Consider the following 25,271-nt stretch of genomic DNA (forward strand, 5'->3'; position numbering starts at 1 on the left):
CACTGCAGTGCTGGTCCCGCCTCCAGTCCAAACCTCCCAGTATGTCTTCATTATCAACAGCAGGGCAAGGTACTGCTACTTAAACAGAGGGGGAAAAAAAGAAGAAACAGGAGTCGGAGATAAAAGGAAGTTTGGAGGAAGAGAAACCTTATAGAGAGAGTTAGAGAACCAGAGGCAAGGGGAATAGAGACCGCGAGAGAGAAGAAGTGAAACAAGGCACACGAAAAAAAGAAGAGAAAAACCACAAAATCAGAGGTGAAGTGGGGAAAAAGGGAGCGAGGACAGGAAAGGAGAGTGGTGGCTTGTGGACGATAGAGGCAGAGAAATAAAGACGTGTGGCGAGAAAGAAAAAGGTTGGCGAAAAGAGAACTGCTTACTATAGAAACAAGAGAAAACGAGAAACGTGACAGCTGACCCGGAAACCACAGGTAAGGCGAAATAGACATTTTGATCTTATCTGGTCAACAGTTCCAAGAAATTGTTTGAGTGATGGAAATGCACGGCGAGGAAAGTGCATCACATAGACGTCTGAGGGCTCAAGCACTTGTAGCGTGTTTGAGAAATTTCACAACACCCTTATTTTATGGTCCTCATGCCTTAATCTCAGATGTCAGCGAACAAAATTGCTGAGTTAAGTGGAAATCGTCCTCTGTGAACTTTAAAAAATACCTCCACAATTTCCCCCTGCGTGCCAGCTGCTTTGAAAGGATTTACCCAGCGGTGGCCTGGAAAGAGCAGTGAATACTATGAGAATAAAAAATGAACAAATCAGACACTGATAAGTCAAAATGAAGCGTTTTTGTTCAATGTGTCTAAAGTGTGGATCGCTTCCGCGGTGTGGCTTTGAGCGTTTTAATGCTTGGTCGCTGAGAAGAAGACTGGAACAAGGACGATCCTGAACAGTTGACTCAAACTTCCGCAGTAAATCCCAGTTAAAGTGAGTTTATTAATTGAAGTATTTACATGTATTTACAACATTTGCCGAAAATAGGAACATATTGTTCCTGATTCATGATGCTGCCGGGGCTCCATTTATCGACAACGCAATCTCGGTCTGTTATAAGCAGCTTGAGGACTCAGTGTGTCACAGCTTTGTCAAAATGAAGCCATAAAAGGGTTAAAAGCTTAATTCAAACTTAATTTTGAGGACTAAGCTGAGTTCTAAAAAAACCTTGTTATTCTAGAGGTCTTTAGTCTTTAATATTGCACTCAAAGTGTACTTTTAATTCCCTTAATATATTTAAAATATTTTATAATGACAGTCAAATGTTAAGCATCCTTTGCTGGGATCACGAGCCGTAATGCTTGAGATTTTCTGTGTTTTTATTTTGTCTCTGGTGTTGAGCACTCGTTGCGCTGGTGGTTTTGTTTTGCACTAAGCATACGGCAAAGTACGATTTTGAGCTTTTGAGCAGTTGAGCGGTTTTCTGTCTGGGCAGTGTGAGTGTTTGGTGGAGCACATGCTAAAACAATTATGATTATGCTACTAAAGAAAGCAGAATATAGAAAAATAATAAATAAACACATTCATGGTTTCATTGAAACAGATTTGAAATTAAATGTCAAACCTTCCCAAATCATTTCATAATGTATCAGTCCGATTGACGTGCACTGTAGAAGCCAAATTAATCTGAATAGTCAGGTTATGCAGAACATTGGATGCATTTTCATTCACTGTAATATCCTGCTTACTGTGAATTCTGTTTTCATGTAGCAGGTTTATAATAATTTGGGCTTTATTTTATTTGTTAGTAATACAAGACCCTGATTGCTGACTTTGTCTCAGTGTGTGTGTGTGTGTGTGTGTGTGTGTGTGTGTGTGTGTGTGTGTGTGTATGTGTCAGTGGTGGCCTTTTGTTTTGACTGGAGTGGCCCATGTGGGACATACTTCGGCAGTGGTGGCATGTAGTACGTGCACATGCACACAAGTGTGTCAGATTAGCATTAATTTACAATTCAAAAAATAAATAGACTTACAAATCAGAACACAACAGAGTGTTACCGTATACACTCAAAACAAAGCCTCCATACAGAGTCAAACCAAAATCTTATTCAGGTTATTGGCAGGCGAGGCGCTACTCTGGCCCACTGCTGCCTCTCGGGTTTAAGACATAGCCTGTAAAAATAATGAACAAAGCTTCTGGGTCAAGTAAAAGCCAATACGGATGTCAAGAACAGCCAAAATCACATTCTTTTTTTTTTCAACTGACACATTTTTTGCTGTCTTGCACAAGAAACAAAGGTGACGCCGAAAAGTCGGCTGCAGTGAATCTTACTCAAAACAATAAGTTGACAACAGGGACGGAAAATGTAAATAAAAATTACCATAAAAGTCAGTACAATCCTGATGAAACACAACTAATGATTTTTTACACCCTTTGAACTGATTATTATTTGCATGTTTATCGGACATTTAACACAGCATGCTAATATTAAAACCATCATATAAATAAAAACTGTTAAAAAAACACAAAATACTATGGCCTAAAAAAAGTATTTAGTAGAAAGTAAAAACAACATAATACTGAAAGAGCAAACCTCAAACCTTTACAATACCTAAACAAAACTACACATATTAAACTATGACAAATACCCCCAATAATTACAAAGAAAACAATAAGCTAAAAAGTAAATGCACCTTAAAGAGTCAAACAGACCCTTTTTCTTTTGATTACACTGTATAAAAGGTTTTGCATTTTATGTCAGAAATACATGTTATTTCATGTTGTGTCAACATGGTTGTTCTGACTATCATAACTGTAGATTGCCAGTTGTTATAAACACTTGGTAATTAGCTGTAAAGACTTATATATAAGGAAAACTTGAAAATGGCTGTTATGAAAACTTGATAATAACTGTTAGGAAAACTTGATATTAGGAGTTAGGAAAATATGATAGTAGTTGTTATAAAAACATGATATTAGTTAGAAAAACTTTTAGTTGATTTAGTTGGAAAGACACATTATATTTGTACCCTCAACTATGATCGTTAAATTGGCAGCATGATCCAGAAAAAACACTTTTTATAGTGTAGATTCAACATGTTTCAATTCATCAAAGAGGGGAAACAACAATATTCCAAAACAATATTAATTAAATCATATTGAAAACAATATTCAGTCTTTTGGTTGACATGAACTTGGAGGAAGTGGCCATAACTTTAGGTCCTACTTATTGAGCAGTAGTCAGGCAACTTTCACAAAACTACAATCTTTGATGACATTTTTGAACTTTCCCTTTAAAGGTTAGCAGAGATTATAGTGCCAAAAAATGTAAATCCTTTGACATTTATAGCTGCTTTTCTGGTTGTAAATTACTGAGGTATTTAAGGATTCCCCAGAGATGTTCCCTGAATAATAATACGCCAGGTACTTTCACTGTGTAAGCAGTGTGAACGCCTCAGGACATGAGTTATGGGCACATTTATAGATCCTGTACATTATTTATTATAAAGTCATTAAAGCTCTGCAACTGTTATTTTTAACATTTGCATTAAACAAAATGATATACTGTTTGTGTAAACGTGAAAAGGGTTCAATTCAATTCAATTTTAAAGTTATCGCAAGACACTTTACAGACAGAGTAGCTCTAGACCACACTCTATAATTTACAAAGACCCAACAATTCCAGTAACTCCCCTAGAGCAAGCATTTAGTGCGACAGACCCAGGCTCTTGGTAGGCGGTGTCTGACGGTGCCGGTTTGGGGTGTGATGAACAGTGGCAATATAGATAACGATAATGGAACTATGACTAGAAATGGTAGTTGTAGTGGTTGATGTAGTTGATTATGTAGCAGGGCACTGCAGGGCGTTACAGGGTGTAGCAGGACGCAGCAGAACACAGCAGGGCACTGCAGAGGGTATCAGAGTGTAGGAGGGCATAGCAGGGCGTGGTGCAGGACCACGGTGACAGCTGCAACCATTGAACATTTGACCATTTCAAGCTTTGTAGGTCAGCAGAAGGGTGTTAAATTCAAAACAGAAAGCCAATGCAGAGACATGCGCTGCAGCATTCTGGATCAGCTGCATAGTACAAAATTACAGAAGTCCGACCTGGAAGTAACAAAGATTGTGCCTAATTTTCGCAATGTTACGAAGGTTCTTGAGGTTTGTTTTAAGTGGGCATTAAAGGATATGTCCTGATCAAAAATAACTCTAGAGGCCAAGACAATACTATCCAGAGAAGTTACATCTTCAGATAATAAGGTTCGGAGGTGTTTAGGGACCATCACAATAATGTTTTGTCTGAGTTTAACATCAGAGAAGTGTAGGTCATCCATGATTTTATATCTTTAATGCATGCTTAAAGTTGAAATAAATGACTTTGACTGGAAAGTTAATTAGTGTTTCCTAATGATATTGCTTAGAGGAAACATATATAAGGAGAACAGAATTGGTCCAAGCATTGAGCCTTGTGGCATGCCATGGCTTACTTTAGCATGCCTGGAGGATTCATCGTTAACATAAAAAAATGGAGATCAATCAGAAAAATAGGACTTAAACCAGCTTAGTGTGATTCCTTTAATGTCAACTAAATGTTCCAGTCGCTGTAACAGGATGGTTTGGTCAATAGTGTTGAATGCAGCACTAAGATCTAGTAAAACAAGTACAGAGACAAGTCCTTTTTGTTGTTTTTCACCAGTGCTGTCTCTGTGGTATGATGCAATCTAAATCCTGACTGAAAGTCCTCAAATAAACTATTCCTATGTAGAAAATCACATAACTGATTAGCGACTAGCTTCTAAAGGATCTTGGAGAGAAAGGGAAGATTAGATGTAAGTCTAATCGTTGGCTAAGACCCCAGGATCAAGTTTTTCTTTTCAGAAATGGTTTTAACAGCTACTTTAAATGGCTGCGACACATAACCTGTATCATATCTAATAATGGAGTGTTAACCACGGTAACGCCTCTTTAAGTAGCCTTGTTGGGATGGGGTCTAAGAGACTTTTAACATTAATTGTTGCAGTTTTATAGGATAAAAGTAGCCTAAGTATATGTCAGGTCGTTCTTCCTAGTCGCCCTGCATTTAAAGGTGAACCGTTAGAAGTTGAGGGCAAGAGGTGATGAATTCTATCCCTCATTGGTATAATTTTATCATTAAAGAAGCTAATAAAGTTGTCAATACTTATATAGGACTAGGCTATGGCTCAAGTGAGCTGTGACTCTCTGTCAGCCTGGCTACAGTGCTGGAAACCTTGGGTTGTTCTTATTTTCTCCTATCATTGATGAGTAATAATCTGATTTGGCATATGGGTTGAGGTTAAGAAACCACAGGGAAGTGGTATCCACTCCGCAGCTCTACTGAGTTTTTTGTTTTTATTTGAATAGTGGTTTTGGTTTTACAGCACATCTACTGTGATTAAGTCTCACCACTCTTATTAACTTGTTTCCAGCTGTAGCAAGCAGCCGTTATCACCAAAACAAGCTGAGATAAACCCACTGCGCTGGTAACAATTGGCAAACGTTTTGTATTCAGACACATTTTGGTGAAGCTATAAGTGTGGAAAATAGTGAACACATAAAGCAACCATGGAAAAGTGGACTATTTTGCAGAGGGCCAGCATTTCCAAAAATAAATTGTATTTGATTGTCTTCGACTGAATGTGGCGTCCGCCGTTAAGAAGCAAAGTACAAAAATCTTTTCAAACTTATTTCAAGACCACAGGGGGTGACTGAGTGTTTGATACTCAAAGTATAGATTTTTGGCAGAATCTTTTTTGAAAGATATGGTAACACACACACACACACACACACACACACACACACACACACACACACACACACACACAAGGGGTAAATAATAACACGTAAATAATTAGATCCCCAAAGAAGAGTAAAGTGCCCCATTTAGCCAACAACACATAACAATAACAACAATGGGATGGAATTGGGTCTGTTTTCTATAATCACGTTTATTAATATGCAGTAAATTAATGAAAACTATTTCACTACTGTACTATTATTCCTTGATGTAGACATGACACATAGATTATGTTGTATTTGCCTCGACAAAACAAAACATTGATTAATGTTAAATTAATTTCATGGGAATGTTGAACTAAATAAAAACAAAAATAAGGTGTTATTTACCCATGAAGAGGAGGTGGACGTACTGTAGTCTTCCTCTTGAAACGGGGGGGTCAAAAGAACTAGAAGTCATTGTAGGCAACTCAGATGAACGTATCAACTCCCACCTTCTCTCATTTGCCTTTTATCAGCTGGACTGTCGGAGGAGTCACTGCTGAGAGAAAATTTAGAGAAAATCAAAGTGAAACTGTGACATTTGGTGGGACAAAATAAGGGAAATATGCCCCCCGTCCCATCCCAAAATATTTTTTTTATCATTTAGTTTTATCTTTATTACTGTACACTTTTTTCAAAATGCATTTACATTTCTTTACGGTCTTGTTAGGTCAAACTTACAACAAATTATACTTAGAAGCCAGTATTTCATCTTTTTTGTTCTGGACAAGACAAATGAAAATGCCTGTTCAAAATTGAAATTGAATGTACATTAAATGCAATTAATATTTATCTGTGTCTCTTAAGATTGTTTTCTTAATATATATATATATATATATATATATATATATATATATATATATATATATGATGGTAAAGTTAATCATTATATAAACAGTTTCTTTGTTTGGTGTCACAATACAGTTCTGATTTCTAAGTTGTTTGTTTTAAAAAGTCATGATAAAATGTTTATTTGTGGAGAAAAGCTGATTTATCTTCAATTCAATCACATGTTTTTAAAGACCTTTATTTCTGTCGTTATGAAAAGAACAATACTTAAAAGCAAAGGTCACAACGCAGCAGGACTGAGTTTAAAACTGGAGCCAGCAGCTTCTGCAACAGAGCAGATCAATTTAAAAAGAAATCTGTGTTTTTATTTCCCCCACACTTTCCTAGACATGAATCTTCAGAGAGAGAGAGAGAGAGAGAGAGAGAGAGAGAGAGAGAGAGAGAGGGAGAGTGTGTGTGTGTGTGTGTGTGTGTGTGTGTGTGTGTGTGTTTGCACAGAGGAGGATACTTGGTTTTGTATTACATTAGTGTGACCAGAAACACCCAGTCTGACCCTCCTATGATGTAAAAGCTGTTTTTTGTGGGATAAAACAAACATTTAATTTTCCTTAATTAACTTGTCAAGCTGCCATCTTACATAGACTATGTATTTTGTTTTTTTACTCATGCATAAGTCTTGCATTGCCAGACCTTCCTGCACAGCGCTGCGGAGGAGGGTCTGGCTAGTCCACACGGCTTTCCGCGAGGGGATAAAAACATGCTCTGGTTTGTTGCCATTTCTTTCAACCAATCACAATCGCCTTGGGGTTACTCTGTGCTGGGGTTACTCCGTGACTGATCTGTTTGTGAATGAAACTCCTTTGGGAAATTAGACTAGCCTAGTGTGAAGTGTGGGCTGGTGAGCTGTTTTTAACAACTCCATCACATTCTTACCCATGCAGATCCGCTCTTACCCAGGTGTGCTAAATAATAAATCCAACTTTAACCTTACTGTTGATCACCATAGATAACTCTCAACCACTCGTGACAGAGAAGAGCAAAAATAAGCAGACATTGGTGAACCCCAGAAATCATTGGGTACTAACAAAATAGGAGAAACGTTGGTATGTCACTTCCTGCATGAGGCCCATTGAGACACTTATTCAAACGGATACAGTATGTTTGGTTAGTATGTCGTTTGGTTAGTATGCCGTCAAGTCCGTCTAACCCTTCATCTGCGTCATTGTACTCTCTGTATTTCACACCATTGATAATCTGACCCAAGAGAAAATAGAATTGTCAGACAGGGGCGTTTCTAGGAGGTTCAGGGCTTAGTCCGGACCCATTTAAATAAACTTAATGCAATGCTATCATGCATACAGGAAATGCCCCACAGATACACAACTCAGGTGCATAAAATGCAATGGTTGTAATAGCAAGCTAATGAACTCACAGGCAACAGTGTCCAAAACAGGCAATGGTCAAAATCCACGGAAAACAACAGGAACTCAGAATACAGCAGACACCCACCACCACCTTAGTCTGGACGTTGGACTGTGGTTGATAACCCGAGGACAGACTCACAGTGGCTCGGAGAAGATTGCAGAACGCCTTCCAGGAGCGAGAGATGAACTGGGGTCCCCAATCTGACACCACGGCATTGGTAAGTCCATGTAACCTGAACACATTATAGAGCATAACTTCCACCATCTCCTTGACGGAAAGTAACTTGGGTAGAGGAACAAAATGGACCATTTTAGAGAACCTATCAACAATTGTAAGGATGGTAGCGTTCCCCTCAGAATGTGGAAAACTTGTGGCCAAAGTCCAGAGCTATATCAGACCAGGGTCAAGAGGGCGTAGGAAGGGGGTGAAGTAACCCAGCTGGAGGCTGTTGAGGAGACTTGTTCTGAGCACACACAGGACAGGTTGCCACATACTCCTTCACGGATCCCCCATTCCGGTCCACCAGAACTGTTGCTGCACCACAAAAATAGTCCTTTTCACTTCTGGGTGACACGACAGAACACTGGAGTGGGCTCAATGGATGACTTGAGAGCTAAGCTCAGTTTGGGCAACAGCCAACTGGGACAGATGAGTCAACAGTAGTTGTCTGATTCTCTCCTCCACCTCCCATGAAACAGCACCAACAACACAGGATCCTGGGAGAATGGTCTCTTCTGACCTAGGGAGGGAACCAGAATCAATGCCACATTAATTGCCAGCAGCTCCCTGTTGCAGACGTCGTAATTTAACTCAGCAAGGGACAGTTTATTGGAGAAAAAAGCACAGGAATGTAGCTTTCCATCCGTGGGAAGGCGTTGAGAACAATAGAACAATATTGGCAGCATCAACCTCCACCACAGACTGTTGGCTGGGGTCAGGCATCGCCAGAATTGGAGCTGTCACAAAACGTTCCTTGAGGATCTGGAAGGCTGAGTCTGCTCGAAGGATTCCATTCGAACTTAGCCTTAGAAGAGGTAAGTATATGCAAAGGAGCAGCAACAGAACGAAAGTTTCTGACAAACTTTCGATAGAAATGAGCAAATACCAAAATATGTTAAACCTCCTTGCAATTGGTAGGAACATGTCACTCTTTGACAGCCTTAACCTTCTCTGGATCCACACTAATCTCCCCCTCAGCCACCCTGAGAACATGAAACTCACATTTCTCTGCTTCAACAAACAGTTCATGGTTAAGTAATCCCGGGGTGGCAGTAGCTCAGTCCATAGGGAGTTGGGTTGGGACCCGGAGGGTCACTGGTTTAAGTCCCCGTGTGGACCAAAAAGGAGGGAGTGTGGATTGGTGGCTGGAGAGATGCCAGTTCACCTCCTGGGCACTGCCAGGTCCTGTTGAGCAAGGCACCGTACCCCCCCAACCGCTCAGGGTGCTGGTTCAGCTGGCAGCCCACTCACTCTGACATCTCTCCATCCTCCATTTCCCAAGTCCATTAGTGCATGTACAGATCCTGAGCATGTGTGTTTGTGTGTGTATTTGTGTGTGTGTAGTTCAGGACTGTGTGTGATTACTAACAAAGTGTGGACACAGAGTGTAAATTGTAATTTCCCCATTGGGGACCAATAAACAGATTAAAATTAAAATTAAAATTAAAGAACAGCACTTACATGTTGAACATGCTCATCCAAATTGCGGAAGAAGATCAGAATGTTGAATCGTCGTTTTTATGACTTATACTGCAATTGTCAATGGCGAAATTGCATTGTATTTTTATTTCCAGATCCCCCTGTGGGCAGGACTATTGAGCTCTATTACAGCCTGAATACACAGACAAGGAACTAATGGAGGGGGAATTGCAGAGCTAGCTAGCTAGCGACGCTAGCAGCAGAGAGTAGAAACCATCAGGCAAGTGCTATTTAAATAAACTTTAGTGTACTTACAAACTTTCCAATACATTGTTTTATGAGTACATAAGCTCTTTGTACTACTGTAGAAGTTTGGTACCATTCCGAGCATTATTACTGGGATAATTTACGAGTTACACAATTGCTTCCATTAGTGCCTGCACTAAGCCATTCAACTAATAGCGCCAACTTGCCCAATGCTCAACGGGAAGGGAAAAAATCTTACTCACTCTACTCTACACCCACTCTGCTTCAAAAAGACAATTAGTCACCAAGTGCAGTACAAACTAAAGATTCAGCAAGAATGTGTAACATTCAACCCACCACAAAGAGAACATTTCCCCGTAACTCTTGAGTATAATAACCTACGTCAGACGTCCAATGATGCAGTAATAGAGTAGTCATATTTTTCACATGAAAAACACATTAAGTGAATATTATGAGGTTATTTTTCTGAACTTGCAGCTGTGTCGCAGTTGTCCGCTTGGTGCAGCCTGAGGTGGCAGACAGTAACAGTGGTCAATTACTACTTTTATGTAGGCTTTTTGAGATTCATTTTTTGTGTGACTAGGGGTGTTTTTTGATGTTGTCCCTTTTTCTTGTGGGGAGCATGATGCACTTTTTGTGTTCTTTCAAGTTTGACAAAGGCTGTCAGGTTTTGCTGTAAAATATCAGCTTTTCAAAGCAATATTATTCACCTTTTCTCCACTTCTTTTAAATGTCCAAATGTGAATTCTCCAAATTGAAGTGGAGTGAATTGGAGTGAATTCTCCAAATTCTCACAGGGCTCCTCCTGAATTCCTTCATCAAGGTCTTCCTTGTAGCTCAGAATCAGGTAGTTTGTTTTTCATGTCAGTGAACAAGACAGTGTGCTACTGCTACTTTTTCAACAGTTTGGCCATGCCCATGACGTGTATTGCACATCAGGACTGATGGATTTGAAGTGTGTTTTTGGCTGTATTGCAACGTGATTAAAAGTTTTAAGCAGCACTGGACATTTTAGAGATAAAACCTTTATAAATCGGGGAGCCCTGCTGAGGTATAGTCCTATATCATCTGGGTATTGGTGTAATCTACATCCACAACCTTCCACTGGCAGGATTGCTCTATTGCAATCTTTGCTCCTCAGATCTCTGCAGGGTAAATCCAGACAGCTAGCTAGACTATCTGTCCAATCGGAGTTTTCTGTTGCACGACTAAAACTACTTTTGAATGTACAAGTTCACCAAAACAAGTTGCTTCCCGAGGCCATGTTGCAGAGACGCCGTGGCTCTGTGCGGCAATTTGATGGTTGTGATTGGTCTAAAGACATGCCAATAAACCAGAGCATGTTTCTCTCTGATCCCAGAATGCTGTGTGGACTAGCCAGACCCTCCTCCGCAGCGCTGTGGATTGTAATGAGAGTCGCTGAAGCTTTGTGCATTTCAAACTAATATTTTGACCAGATATCTAACATGGTTAGGGATCTTTTAATAGCTCATTTCAACATTAGGAATAATGACGCCAATCAAAATCTAAACCTAACAACTGATGTTTTAAGACTGAATTGGAAAAATGTGAAACTATCCTTTTAAAAGTGACAGTTTACCCCAAAATCAAAACTACATATTTGACCTCCTGTCTGTAGTACGAATTAATATCACATCTAAATCCGGATTGACGAGAAACATTAGACGCCATGAGGAAACGGAGGTCCGGACCTCACCCCCCCCCACCCCCCGCAAATCACCTGGGATTATTAAATGTTTCTACTGAGAAAATGCCGTGATTGTTCTTGTCCTTGCACTGTTTTACAGTCTGCATCTCATATCTGGGCAACATAGCAACCAGACTGTACATTTTGCCCTGCTCATTTTTTGTTGCTTGTTAACTTTCCCACAGAGTTTTCTGTCATCGTTTCACCTCTTTAAATCATTCCGCTTTGAAACTGATCAATGCACTATGCCAAAACCTCATGAAAAACAGCCACTCTGGTCCTTTGTTGACACTTAAAAGTTGAAACAGACGTCGGGTGGGAGATGTATCAAGGTGGTATGAGGTGTTTTTTAAAACATACAATGTGTTGGACGTCTTTGCACGATGCTTCCGCTGCTTTCAAAGGGACTCCTTAATGATATTCCACCAAAAATAAATTTTTGGGAGTATCAAATACTCAAACCCCCGTGGGCTTCAGAGGTGGCTGCAAATATGTCGGGTTTTTTTCTGTTTCACAAAGAACAGTGCCTGTGATCAGTCTGGATTCATGTATGTTAACATTTCCAAAGCTATCATGGATGAAAACTGAATCAAGATGTTCCTTAATTGCATAAACACATGATCCACAATACGTCTTAGTTTTTTGCCAGATTTGTAATGATGTACGACACCTTTGGACCCCGCGTCACCGCTGCAACATTTTAGTAGCATATCTAAAGGAATTTCCCGACTCTTATCACGAGTTGCAATTTATGCACTTGTTTCAGTGCCAGGTTTTTACAAAATCTTCTGACTGGTGGTGATGCTAATTACAGATTAGTGCATTCCTATCATTAATCATCACTGTCAATCACTAAAACGAATTATTACACAGTATACCCCTTTTTTGGGTGATTTCTTGGGTGAAGGTATAGTTTGTTTTCACAGCGAAGTGAACTCCAACTTGAAAGCGTTGTGTTTTACGTTGACACCACATTGTGCTATTTCATGTTGAGATCATTTTCTACTAGATATTGAAGTTCATAAATGAGTGTTTTGACATGGCTGGCCGAGTGGCACCATGTATGTATTGAAGGAAAGTGGGGGGGATTTAATTCTTGCATGTTTGGATTAAACTGTTGTCATGACTGTGGTCATATTTGATTCTTTGGTCTGCTGTGTGTGCCCTGGGTTTTTCTCTTATTTTCAATTTCATATGCAAATAGATGTGTGCCATAGCCGGGAGATAATTGGTGGAATTGGATTGGTTTGGCTGCAGCTAGGGAACCACCTTGTATACAGTATAAGGAGCCAAAATGGCGGCCGTCTGCAAGCAGCAGGCATTCCTCATCCTCCTCATCCTCCTCATCCTCCTCATCTTCCTCATCTCTCTCATCTCCCTCATCCCCCTCATCTCTCTCATCTCTCTCATCTCTCTCATCTCTCTCATCCCCCTCATCTCCCTCATCCCCCTCATCTCTCTCATCTCTCTCATCTCTCTCATCCCCCTCATCCCCCTCATCTCTCTCATCTCTCTCATCTCTCTTCCTCCTCTCATCTCTCTCATCCCCCTCCTTCTCTCATCTCTCTCATCCCTCTCATCTCTCTCATCCCCTCATCCTCTCATCCTCTTCTCCCCTCATCCTCCTCATCCCCTCCTCTCTCATCTCTTCTCATCTCTCTCATCTCTCTCATCTCTCTCATCTCCTCATCCCCTCATCTCTCTCATCTCTCTCATCTCTCTCATCTCTCTCATCTCCCTCATCCTCTCTCATCTCTCTCATCCCCCTATCCTTATCTCTTCATCTCCCTCATCCTCTCATCTCTCTCATCCCCTCATCTATCTCATCTCTCTCATCTCTCTCATCTCTCTCATCTCTCTCATCTCTCTCATCCCCCTCATCTCTCTCATCTCTCTCATCCCTCTCATCTAGCATTATCATTAGCATAGCAACGGGAACGCTGGCGAGATTGACGCGCTCCGCTGGCTTGTTGTTTCGGTAATTGTCTTTTATTTTGCTTTTCCCTCACGTAAACGACGATGGTTTTGGTTGATGTTCATCCTTAGCTGAAGTTACATGTGGCGACGCTTTTGTCTTTTCTCCACCATGATTTGTTCTCATATGGGCCTGAGTCTGACATGACGGACCGTTGAGTGAACGCTGGCACAACTTGCTGCTGCTGTTGCTCGCGCTCTCCTGGCCGTTGACGCTGCCCAAAGTTTTGCCCCCAAAATTTTGGGGCCCGGTAGACATCGTGTTTGTCTGTCCCTGGATTTTTTTTTTCTTCTTTTTTTTTTTTTTTTTTTTTTCTGCTGCTGTTCGCCTGCTGTTGATGGGTCTGCTGCAAAAATCGGCTATTGACCTGCCCGGTTGCGCTATCACTGCTTGGACCTACGCCGGCGGCTCTACACCTTCAACCCGGACATCGCCTTCCAGCCCCGCCGGAGATACATCCACGAGGGTCCCGCAGGAATTTCCACTAAAACAGCCAACCGGGAATAAAGCCCCTCTGGTCCAGCTCTTCGCCCTCCACGCTCTACCAAACGGGCGGTGGACCAACAGAGTTTTAGCCTGCCTAGCCGGTCGGCTAGCCACCGCACCAGCTGTGACACCTCATCAACTTCGCTCTGCTCAACATCGTCACTGACAGGCAAGGCAATCATTCCAGGGACTCATCTCCGATCGTAAGCTAGACTTTTTCTGTTTAACTGAGACATGGCAGCAGCCCGCATCTTTTCTGAACTTATGAATCCACCCCTAGGGATTTGTTTACATCTGTCAACCCTTGGCTCTGGCAGGGGAGGAGGTCTCGCGATAAATCTACCGCGAGAAGGGAAAGGGTCTCGCCGGTGTCTGAGTCTGTCTTCAGCTCCTTTGAATCTGCGGTCTGCAAATTGTCTGGTCCCACTCCAACCATCATTGCTACTGTCTACCGCCCCCCTAAACCAAATAGTGATTTTTTAAATGATTTTGCTGCTTTCCTTACCCACTTATCCTCTCTCTCACCAAAATAATACTGCTGGGCGATTTCAATATCCACATGGACAATAAAAACCTGCCTCTCACCAAAGACTTCACCCCCTGTTAGACAGTTTGGAGTCAGCAACATACCACTTTTCCGGACACACTCCAAAGGACTTTTTGGATTTAAATCTGCTGCTCTGGTGTCACCCCCTGACCTTACAGCAGATGAACTTCCATAACTGACCATTTTCTCCTCCTTACAGTGAAACTCAGTCTTTCCCTCTCAAAAATACCCCGCCTTATTTCATTCGGAAAAATAAAGAAAATCAACCCCCCCACCTCACTTTAACTATCACTCCTCCCCCCTTCCTGACACTCACATCTCTCCACCCCGGATCGGTCTCTCATTACAACACTGGACTCCATAATATTCTCAAATTTTCTTGCACCGTTGAAAAGCAGATCTGTTTCTTTCTCCGTCTCCGCCCTTGGGTTTCACCCCCGATCTGCGTCTCATGAAAACCAAAGGTCGGCAACTTGAACGTCTCCCTAGAAAAATGGGGTTCACTATCACAAAGAAATGTACAACAGCCACATCCTACGTACAAGGACTCTATTGCCCGCACCAAATCCCACTACTACTCCCCAATAATCACGGCCAACAAAGGGAAACTCCAAGTCACTGTTCTCCTTACTTAACAATGTCACCCAACCCCGGACTCTCTCCCTCCCCATTTGTACAACTACCTCCTTCTGCAACTCGGTATGGGCCTTTTCACAGAAAAAATCAAGATCATCCACCAGCATCTTGGATCAAACCCTCACCTCAGCAATCTAGATAAAACCTTTATTCATCCAACACTCATTTTCCTCCTTCCGTCTCCCCACTATTCAGAAACACCGAGCTCACCCCGGAATTCCAAGCCATCTACTTGTAACTTGATCCCCTCCCCACCAACTTGTTAAAGCCTGTCTTCCCTCCTTGTCCCCCTCATCTCTGCTATCTCCACTCCCCTTACCACTGGAACCGTCCCCACATCCTTCAAAACTGCTGCCATCACCCCTATTTTGAAAAACCTGGTGCCCACCCATCCAACTTTAACAACTTGTCCTATTTCCAATCTTCCCTTCCTCTCCAAAATTCTTTAAAAAAAAAGTTGCCTCCAACTCCATTCTCATATCCCACAATTACCCCGTATGAACAGTTCCCGTCCGGTTTCCACCCCCTCCATGCACTGAAACAGCACTCATCAAATCACCAAAGACCTCCTCATGGGAGGATTCTGGACCCCCTCACCATCCTCATCCTCCTCGACCTGAGTGCAGCATTTGACACCTCTGTCACACCACCCTCCTCAATAGGCTATTTCCATTGGCATCACCCACACTCCGTTTAACTGGTTCACCTCTTACCTCTTGGCGCACACAGTTCATTCAACTCAAGTCCTGTGAAATCCATTCCCTCCTCCGTCCCTTCAGGTGTGCCCCAGGGCTCGTTGGGGCCCCTAATCTTCATCATTTACCTGCTTCCCCCCGGCAATATCTTCCGCAAATTTAACATTCACTTCCACTGTTACGCCGATGACACCCAGCTCTACCCCTCCACCAAACCCCCGTCCACTCTCCCGCCCACCTCCTTAGGATTGCATCTCTGAAATAAAAATTGGCCCCCCAAACTTCCTCAAATTAAACAGTAATAAAACCGAGGTTCTCCTCATTGCACCAAAGCCACTCTTTCCAAAACAGACGGTTTTTCTCTCACAATTGACAATGCTCCGTCTCACCCTCCCCCCAAAGGTTAAGAGTCTGGGTGTCATCCTTTACAGCAACATATCCTTTCAACCCCATAATAACATTACCGTCTGCCTACTTCCACCTACGTAACATCAATCGCCTCGCCCCTCCCTTACCCCCCACACTGCTGCAATTCTTTTCCACGTCTCGTCCATTCCGTCTCGATTTTTTTCAACTCTTCCTCTTCGGTCTGCTCACAAATCCCTCCAAAATTCAATTGGTCCGAATTCAGCGGCCCGATCTAACTCGAACCCCTCCCCTCCACCACATCACTCCTGTCCCCCAACGCCCCCACTGGCTCCGGTCCAGTTCGTATCAAATCAAAATCCTTCTACTAGCATTTATTCTGTCTTCTCTGATCACGCGCCTGTTTTTATTGGACTTCTTTCCCCATCAACCGTTAAGCAGTACGTTCCACCCCGTATGTGCAGGATATTCAAACCCACCACTGCTGCCGGTTTTCTGGGCTTTAATATTGCTAGGGAGGCTATGGGATCCTCTGCCTGTCAAAACACAGCAGAGTTAAACTCTTCTTTTTTGTCTACCTGCTGCAACATTCTGGACACCATTGCCCCATTTAAATCCATGTGTTCAAAATCTAAATCTGAACCTTGGATTAATGACTCAACTCGGGCTGCTAGACAACAGTGTAGGAAAGCTGAGCGCAAATGGAAAAAAGATCATCTGCAGGTTTTTTATGACATTTTTAGAGAAAATTTGCGCACTTATCAGAGAACTGTTAAAGCTGAAAAGAACAAGTATCTCTCTGATTTTATTTCAAATAATTGCCACAAACCTCATGTTCTTTTTAAAACAATTAACTCGGTTCTAAATACGCCCCAATCCGTCTTCCATGTGGAATCCTCTGAGGCCTGTGAAAAATTTCTCCACTTTTTTGTGGAAAAGGTTGCCTCAATTAGAGCAAGCATCTCACTTCCTGCTTTTGACCCCTCCATCTCCATAGAGTGTCCAGCTGTTTTCAGCCAATTTGAATCTGTGTCCATCTCTACTCTCAAAAATATAGTTACACATTTGAACCCCTCAGTGTGTCCCACTGATATTGTCCCACCTCGCCTTTTTAAAGAGGTGTGGGACACTATTGGACCTAGCATCCAAGAAATTATAAACAGTAGCCTTACTTCAGGTTCTGTACCAGCCTTTTTTAAACAAGCAGTGGTGCAGCCACTCCTCAAAAAACCAAATTTGGACACATCTGCACTCTCAAACTATCGCCCTATCTCTAAACTCCCTTTTCTCTCGAAGATGTTGGAGAAAGCAGTTCTTTTACAGTTGCAATCGTTTTTAGATACACATGGTGTTCTTGAGGTGTTCCAATCTGGTTTTAAGACATTTCATAGCACTGAATCTGCACTTTTAAGAGTTTTTAACGATCTTTTAATCTCAACTGATTCTGGAGATTATGTAATTCTTATTCTTTTAGATCTTACAGCAGCATTTGACACAGTTGACCACAGCATCCTTATTTCTCGCCTCGAGCATGGCGTGGGGATTAGGGGCACTGCTTTGGAGTGGTTTAGGTCATACTTGTCGAACAGAGATTTTAGAGTCAGTTTTGGTGGCTCTATTTCACCTTCTGTGTCCCTCACATGTGGAGTTCCACAGGGTTCGATTCTCGGGCCAATTCTTTTTTCACTCTATCTGCTTCCCCTTGGATGTATCTTAAAAAGACACAACATCAGCTTCCATCTTTATGCAGATGACTCGCAAATCTACCTGCCCATCAAAAGAAATGATGGTAGTTCTTTAGCAAGATTAGTTGACTGTTTTAATGATATTAAAGCCTGGATGGCTTTACATTTTTTAAACTTTAACGAGAGTAAAACTGAGGTTATGGTTTTTAGACCCAGTGGCGCCTCTGATGTGTCACAAATAGACCTGGGCATTTTTCAACCCTATGTTAAGTCTGTTGTAACAAACCTGGGTGTAAAAATGGATTGTGATTTTAAAATGGAGAAGCAGATCAATTCTGTTGTGAAAGCAAGTTTCTTTCAACTGAGGCTTCTTACCAAGCTTAAGGCCTTTTTATCCTTCACAGACTTTGAGAGGGTTATACATGCTTTTATTACAACACGCCTTGACTATTGTAATGCTCTGTATGTAGGAGTTAGCCAGGCCTCCCTCTCTCGCTACAGCTGGTTCAAACGCTGCCGCTCGTCTCCTTACTGGAACTCGTAAGCGAGATCACATCACCCCTGTCCTTGCCTCTCTCCACTGGCTCCCAGTTACTTTTAGGATTGATTTTAAGATTTTATTGTTTGTTTTTAAAGCCCTCCATGGACTAGCTCCAGTCTACATAACTGATCTGTTGAAGCCACATGCTCCTTCAAGATCTTTAAGGTCTGCAAACCAGTCTCTTCTTGTTGCCCCTAAAACACGGCTGAAGAGTAGAGGGGATCGGGCTTTCTCAGCCGCAGCCCCGAGACTTTGGAATGAGCTGCCTCTACATGTCAAACTGGCCCCCAGCCTTCCGGTTTTTAAATCGCGACTTAAAACACATTTTTATTCCCTGGCTTTTAATACAGCATGAGAACTGTATGTTGTATTTGTCTGGTGTTGTATTCTGTCTATTTATTGTTCCAGTTCTATGTACAGCACTTTGGTCAACCAGGTTGTTTTTAAATGTGCTCTAGAAATAAAGATTGATTGATTGATTGATTGATTCAAGGCCATACACAACCTCGCCCCCCCATATTTGTCTGATCTCCTCCAGCGTCCCACTCCCTCCCGCTCCCTCAGATCCTCTTCCTCCATAAACCTGTCTGTCCCCCCCGCCCGTCTCACCACCATGGGGGCAGAGCATTTAGCCGCTCTGCTCCCCGTCTCTGGAACTCACTACCCCCCCAACTCAGAAACATTGATTCATTCCCCCATTTCAAATCACAATTAAAACACATCTGTTTATAACTGCCTATTCCATGTAAATGTCTGTTGCTCCGCCTTTTCTGTTGTATAGTATTTGTTTGCTTTTGTTAGTATTTGTTTTGCTTTTGTATAGTATTTGTTTTGCTGTATAGTATTTGTTTGCTGTTGTATAGTTTTGTTTGCTGTTGTATAGTATTGGTTTTGTTTTGCTGTATAGTATTTGTTTGCTGTTGTATAGTATTTGTTTAGCTGTTGTATAGTATTTGTTTTGCTGTTCTTAATTTATGAATTCCCTGTGCGGCGTCCTTGAGTGCCTAGAAAGGCGTCTTTAAATAAAATGTATTATTATTATTATCTCTCTCATCCCCCTCATCCTCCTCATCCTCCTTATCCCCCTCATCCTCCACATCTCCCTCATCCTCCTCATCTCCCTCATCTCCCAAGTGGCCACACTTCTGCTTTTGCTCAACCTTGTTTCAGATTAAGTACCTTTTTTTTTTAATAGGAAGGGTGGACGGCCTATTGTGTTGATCTTGTTTTTTCCTGTTTATTTAGTTAGGGAGGAAGTTCATTGTCATTCTTTTTGCCATTTTCTTTGTCAGGTCATATATTCTTATCACCTAGACAGGATCCTTTGTTTGTTATTTTGGTGGTAGGCCACCCTGAAGCAGTTAAGATGGCATGAATTTTTTTAGCAGCCATTGAATGAACTCAGACGTTGGTGGCTTTTGACCACCAACACGTGCAAATCCCCACTAAAAAAGTATGTTCGTTTTACAGATTGCTTCTTTATAATGCATTGAAATATTATAAAAAGTGGACATTTGTCTAGTTTTTCCGTTCTCAGTTCAATGTACTGTGCACAGACAGATTCATTGCTTTAAGTTTAGATGTCTGAGGAGTTCACCTCTAAGACCGGCTGCCGACAGCCAGAGCTGAGAGGATTAGCCTGCAGGCGGTAATGACGTCAGTGGGAATATTGCCTGTAACGGCTACGTCATCAGACAGAGAATGCCACGGAAAAAGTATAAGTTGTAGCATGGCCACATTGTTATCCACAGCAAGACATGAACAGCATTTTGTCTGATGTGCAAAAGAAAGCAGCAGGGACTGGTTATTGTTGGAATGTTTGTTAAAAAACAACAGATACATAAAGTGGATTTTGCGGATGGCAACACACATTGAAACAACTAAATACAGAAGTCAGCTGTTTTACTAACAAAATTCTAAGCAAACAAATGGTTACTGCAATGCTAAAGGTTCGACCTCACCCTGAACTAATAACACAAAACAGCTTGAAATAGGTGTGACAGGATTTTCTACCAAGACAAAATGAGGAAGCTAAGGAAAAATACTCAATAAAAAAAATATTAAAAAAAATATATTTAATAGATGTTTAGATATTTCAGTCCGGACCAAAAAACCGACCAACTGACCAACATGTCATTACTTAAATTACTGATACTAGACTTGTTGCAGCAACCTCCGTACAGATTAATCTCATCGAAAACACAGGATGATGATGTCAGATTACATTTGATAAGTTTCATTCCAAATATTCATACTTGTATTTAATATAATCAGACTTTCATTCTATTTATTTAAACTTTCATTCCATATATTTAGACTTTTAGTCAATATTTTTAAGGGTTTATTTCATAAATTCAAACTACAAATATATACAGAGGGGAGAACAAGTATTTGATACACTGCTGATTTTGCAAGTTTTCCTACTTACAAAGCATGTAGGTCTGTAATATTTTATCATAGGTACACTTCAACTGTGAGGGACAGAATCTAAAACAAAAATCCAGAAAATCACATTGATTTTTTAATAATTAGCATTTTATTGCATGACAAAAGTATTTGATACATGATAAAAGCAGAACCTAATATACAGAAACCTGTTGTTTGCAACTACAGAGACCATATGTTTCCTGTAGTTCTTGACCAGGTTTGCACCCACTGCAGCAGGGGTGTTGGCCAACTCCTCCATGCAGACCTTCTCCAGGTCCTTCAGGTTTTGGGGCTGTCGCTGGGCAATACGGACTTTCAACTCCCTCCAAAGATTTTTATTGGGTTCAGGTCTGGAGACTGGCCACTTTTTCGGTTTGGTCATTGTGGAGAGGCTGGAGTCTGTTTGATTGAGTGTGTGGACAGGTGTCTTTTATACAGGTAACGAGTTCAAACAGTGCAGTTAATACAGGTAATGAGTGGAGAACAGGAGGGCTTCTTAAAGAAAAACTAACAGGACTGTGAGAGCCAGAATTCTTACTGGTTGGTAGGGGATCAAATACTTATGTCATACAACAAATTCATTATTTAAAAATCATATAATGTGATTTTCTGGATTTTTGTTTTAGATTCTGTCTCTCACAGTTGAAGTTTACCGATGATAAAAATTGCAGACCTCTACATGCTTTGGAAGTAGGAAAACCTGCAAATCGGCAGTGGATCAATACTTCTCCCCAAGGCATGCTATAATGTGTGTGTGTGTGAGTGTGTGTGTGTGTGTGTGTGTGGTGTGTGTGGGTGTGTGTGTGTGTGTGGTGTGTGTGTGTGTGTGTGTGTGTGTGTGAGTTCGTTCTGCTTTTGGTTCAAAACTCTTACTTAAACTTAAAAACCAAAACATAACAATGCAAAAGTAGCCCAAGATGATGATTGGAACTCACTTGTTGATTTTGAGCTTCCTACTTACCAAAACAATTTTATTTCTAAGTATCCATTGTTGTTATTTTTGTTCCAGATAAAGATGAATGGCTTCCTGTTGCTGGGCTGCTTTGTCCTATCTGCGACAAAGTACTTCCTCACGTCTGCCCACATGATCCCCGACGACAGACTCTCCACCAATCGGGTCATGGAATATCACACTCTGTCTGAAAGCTTTGAGATAGGCCCACCTCCTGTTGTTATTGTGGGTAAGTTTGCAAATTTAAACTCACGGTCATAGTCCAGATTGAATGGTATATACCTTTACCATATGCTGGCAGTGCCATATATATATATATATATATATATATATATATATATATATATAGCAGTTTGGAAACCTTGTGTTTGTTAAAATCGTGCTATATAAATAAAGTGGATTGGATTGGTATTGTTTAAATATCTACAATTTTTATAGTTTACGTCATTTTCATTTAACTATACTGGTGGATTTGTTTTCTTTCGAGCCACAAATACACGAGGCTGCAAGCCTGACCAGCTGTTAGTAGCGGAATTTCATAGTGGTAGCCTTATTTTCCTTTTTCAAGACTACTAGTATGAACTTTGAACTTTGTCCAATGGTAAATAATATACACAGATTGCAAAGACAGCGAGTGAGCTGACTAGAGAAACTAAACTGTGGCAATGTACACTGTGGCTGGCTAACCTCTACCACAAATGTATTGATACATAGTCAATCCCATAACAAGCGTCTTTGTGAGATTGGCTGCTGTGCTCTTTTTAGCACTCTGGGACTTGTAGGCTAGGACAATATCCAAGAATCCCTCCCATTGAACTTTTTATAATGAACTATCACAATCAATTCACTGCCGTTTATAATCCTGTATGCTGATGATATTATTTTTGTCTTGCCGTAAAGGTTCTATATGCATCTTTATTTTCTGATGTTCTGTTTCAGAGTTGCCGAAATCAGCGAAGAACAAGACAACAAAGAAACAAAAAAAGGTATTACCAGAAGAAAAAGAGGAAGTTTTTGACAGTGTGTTGTGATCTTAACTCAAACGATCCACTTACTAGCTTTGGTCCTGATCACACATTTATTCATTCAAGCTTTATTTATTCTCAAAATATCTCTAAGAGGCAACCCTCATTTGCAAAGAAGTTGTGTATAGAAATATAGACAAACAATAAAACATTCATTATTCTGTAATTGGATGCTTAGAAAATGCTAATACAGTGAGTGGACATTTTTGAGCTACCACACACACTATTGCCAAAGCCAAGAATGAACTCCCATGGTCAAAACATATCTCCTGTTGTCTCTCAGAGTTTTGGCCATCACATTTCATTTGGACAAAACACATTTCCATCTGTTTCATGTGTTCTCCATTGTCACACACTGCAGTTATTCTTTTAAGATCTTTATCTTATCTGCTTCATCTTAGTTTTGCTTGCTGTTCCAACAGTATGATCACATGTTGTCTCTCTCTCTCTCTCTCTCTCTCTCTCTCTCTCTCTCTTTCTCTCAGAGCAAATTCAGTGTAAAGAAGCACCCTCCTCCTCCTGCTAACTGCATTCCCTTGAGGGGAAGCTGTAAATCTTCAAGCAATGTGTGCTGTGATTTCTGTGCTTTCTGCCAGTGTCGGCTCTTCAGAACGGTCTGTTTCTGTCGAATGGGCAACCCTCGCTGCTAAAGACCAGCTGCAGCCCGGCCCGGCTCCAAGCTGAGGGAACAAAACGTCATGCTAAAGCAAACCACTTTAAGTGAACACCTTGAGAGGTGAATCACTACTAGTCCTTGGTTTGTCAGTTTTCCTAAAATTCTCTGCATGCAAGCACTTTATCACAGAGGACTGCCTGACTTTTCTACAATCTCACAGGGTACACTACTTATAGGACTGGTCAGTCAGAAATACAACTTTTCATTTTTAGCTTGTCGCATGCGTTAATTACATATGTTACCTCAAAATATTTCACATTGCATTATTTTTACACAAATACAGGAATGCGCAGTGTCAAAAACTTATGAAGCCTTTAAAGAATAAAGTCCATGTACAATGTTTTATATAACAGTGCTTTTGTTGTCTAGAAGAATGCTTTTAATATCTAGAACAAAGTCATGTGAATTCAGTCATTTAAAGAATAAGGTGTCAAAAAAAGTCCCAGGAAACACCAGAACCAACCACATGTCAGTCCGTCTTGCAATACTTTACGACTTTCTCAACTTGTCTGTGGGACTCCAGTCTAAGCTCATTGGTTCCTAACACATCTTTAGGAAAATAGCTCAAAATGAATAGGAGGAAATCATTTATTTATTTGTTTGCGACTATTTTTAAGATACAGTATATCAGGATTTGGACACGTGTAATTCTATCTTGGCTGAAAGAAAAGATCTGACTTTTTACCTTACTCTTTACTGTTCCATCATTTATGTTCTTCTTTAATCAGTGCTTTAACATCTCAGCATCTGTGTTATGTTATTGAGTAAAACAAATTCAGGCCAGGAGTCACAACTCCTTTAGTTTGAAATCACTGCCCGACTGTGGGGCAGATGACAAAAATATTTCCTGGGACCTTCAGGCGCTGATTTCCTGTAAGTAATTGCTACATTATGATAAACAAATGCATTGTCACATTCCCTTTGGCGACCAATAATGAAGAACAAGGACATTTGATTAAACTGGGGTCCTTTAATGAATGCTCACGTGTGAGAGTCTGTTGGATTGTCAGGAAAATCTGGCCTGGAAGAGTAGCAGTAAATGGAAAAAAGTCTCACCTCCCTCAATAACCACCAAGTGAGCGCTAATTTATGCTCAGTGTTAGATATTTGTACACTTTGTCCTTATTGTGCATGTTTCTGAAAACTTAGGAATACAGACAAAATAGAGCAGTACCAATGGAAATAGTGGGGGCATTGTGGCCAGTAATTTAAGCAAGACACTATCGTAGGACATCACAAAGACATTTTAAGCTGACCTTTTTTAAGGAGAGGCTAGACAAGTTGGTCAGAAATTTTAGAGCACAGGGGAAAAGGTTCCTACAGCACAGCTGGGAGCATATTGGACAGGAATTATATGGGAGTTGGACGGTAGCAAAGGAAAAGATCTGCGTGAGATGCAGTGGAAGCATTGCTTTACAGCTATGCCCACGCAAAGGACGCATGGAACTATGTGGGCAGTCACGGTAACATCGTTTGAAATGGACGTATCTATTTTTATACGTAAAGGGAGCATGGTAAGCTTTACAGGGGAGCTATCCTGCTTTTCCCTGAAAGCATATGTTGAAAGCAATGTCAAAATGTGGGGCGTTCATGTTAAACGTTGCCAGGGCTTCAAATAATGATATAAACATATGTAAAAAAATAATCCATGTGAGCAAAAAACCTCCGATTTCAGACCGTGCTGAAAAGTC

The 25,271-nt window shown here is 41.0% G+C and overlaps 1 protein-coding gene across 1 annotated transcript; it reads left to right on the forward strand.

The window, feature by feature from the left end:
- The first annotated feature begins 37 nt into the window (after nucleotides 1-37).
- On the forward strand, nucleotides 38-23,930 carry asip1 (agouti signaling protein 1). Its single transcript, XM_032513134.1, has 4 exons — nucleotides 38-428; nucleotides 21,937-22,108; nucleotides 22,819-22,865; nucleotides 23,390-23,930. The coding sequence occupies exons 2-4, from the start codon at nucleotides 21,943-21,945 to the stop codon at nucleotides 23,552-23,554; spliced, it is 378 nt and encodes a 125-aa protein (XP_032369025.1). The 5' UTR covers nucleotides 38-428; nucleotides 21,937-21,942; the 3' UTR covers nucleotides 23,555-23,930.
- Nucleotides 23,931-25,271: the final 1,341 nt, after the last annotated feature.

This window comes from Etheostoma spectabile, chromosome 4 (genome assembly GCF_008692095.1).
Source record: "Etheostoma spectabile isolate EspeVRDwgs_2016 chromosome 4, UIUC_Espe_1.0, whole genome shotgun sequence".
In the NCBI taxonomy this organism is placed as follows: Eukaryota; Metazoa; Chordata; class Actinopteri; order Perciformes; family Percidae; genus Etheostoma; species Etheostoma spectabile.

Coding starts and splice junctions, on each gene's coding strand:
- asip1 (XM_032513134.1), top strand. CDS start 21,943: ATGAATGGCTTCCTGTTGCTGGGCTGCTTTGTCCTATCTGCGACAAAG. Junction 22,109..22,818: donor ACCTCCTGTTGTTATTGTGG/GTAAGTTTGCAA, acceptor GTTCTGTTTCAG/AGTTGCCGAAATCAGCGAAG. Junction 22,866..23,389: donor CAACAAAGAAACAAAAAAAG/GTATTACCAGAA, acceptor TCTTTCTCTCAG/AGCAAATTCAGTGTAAAGAA.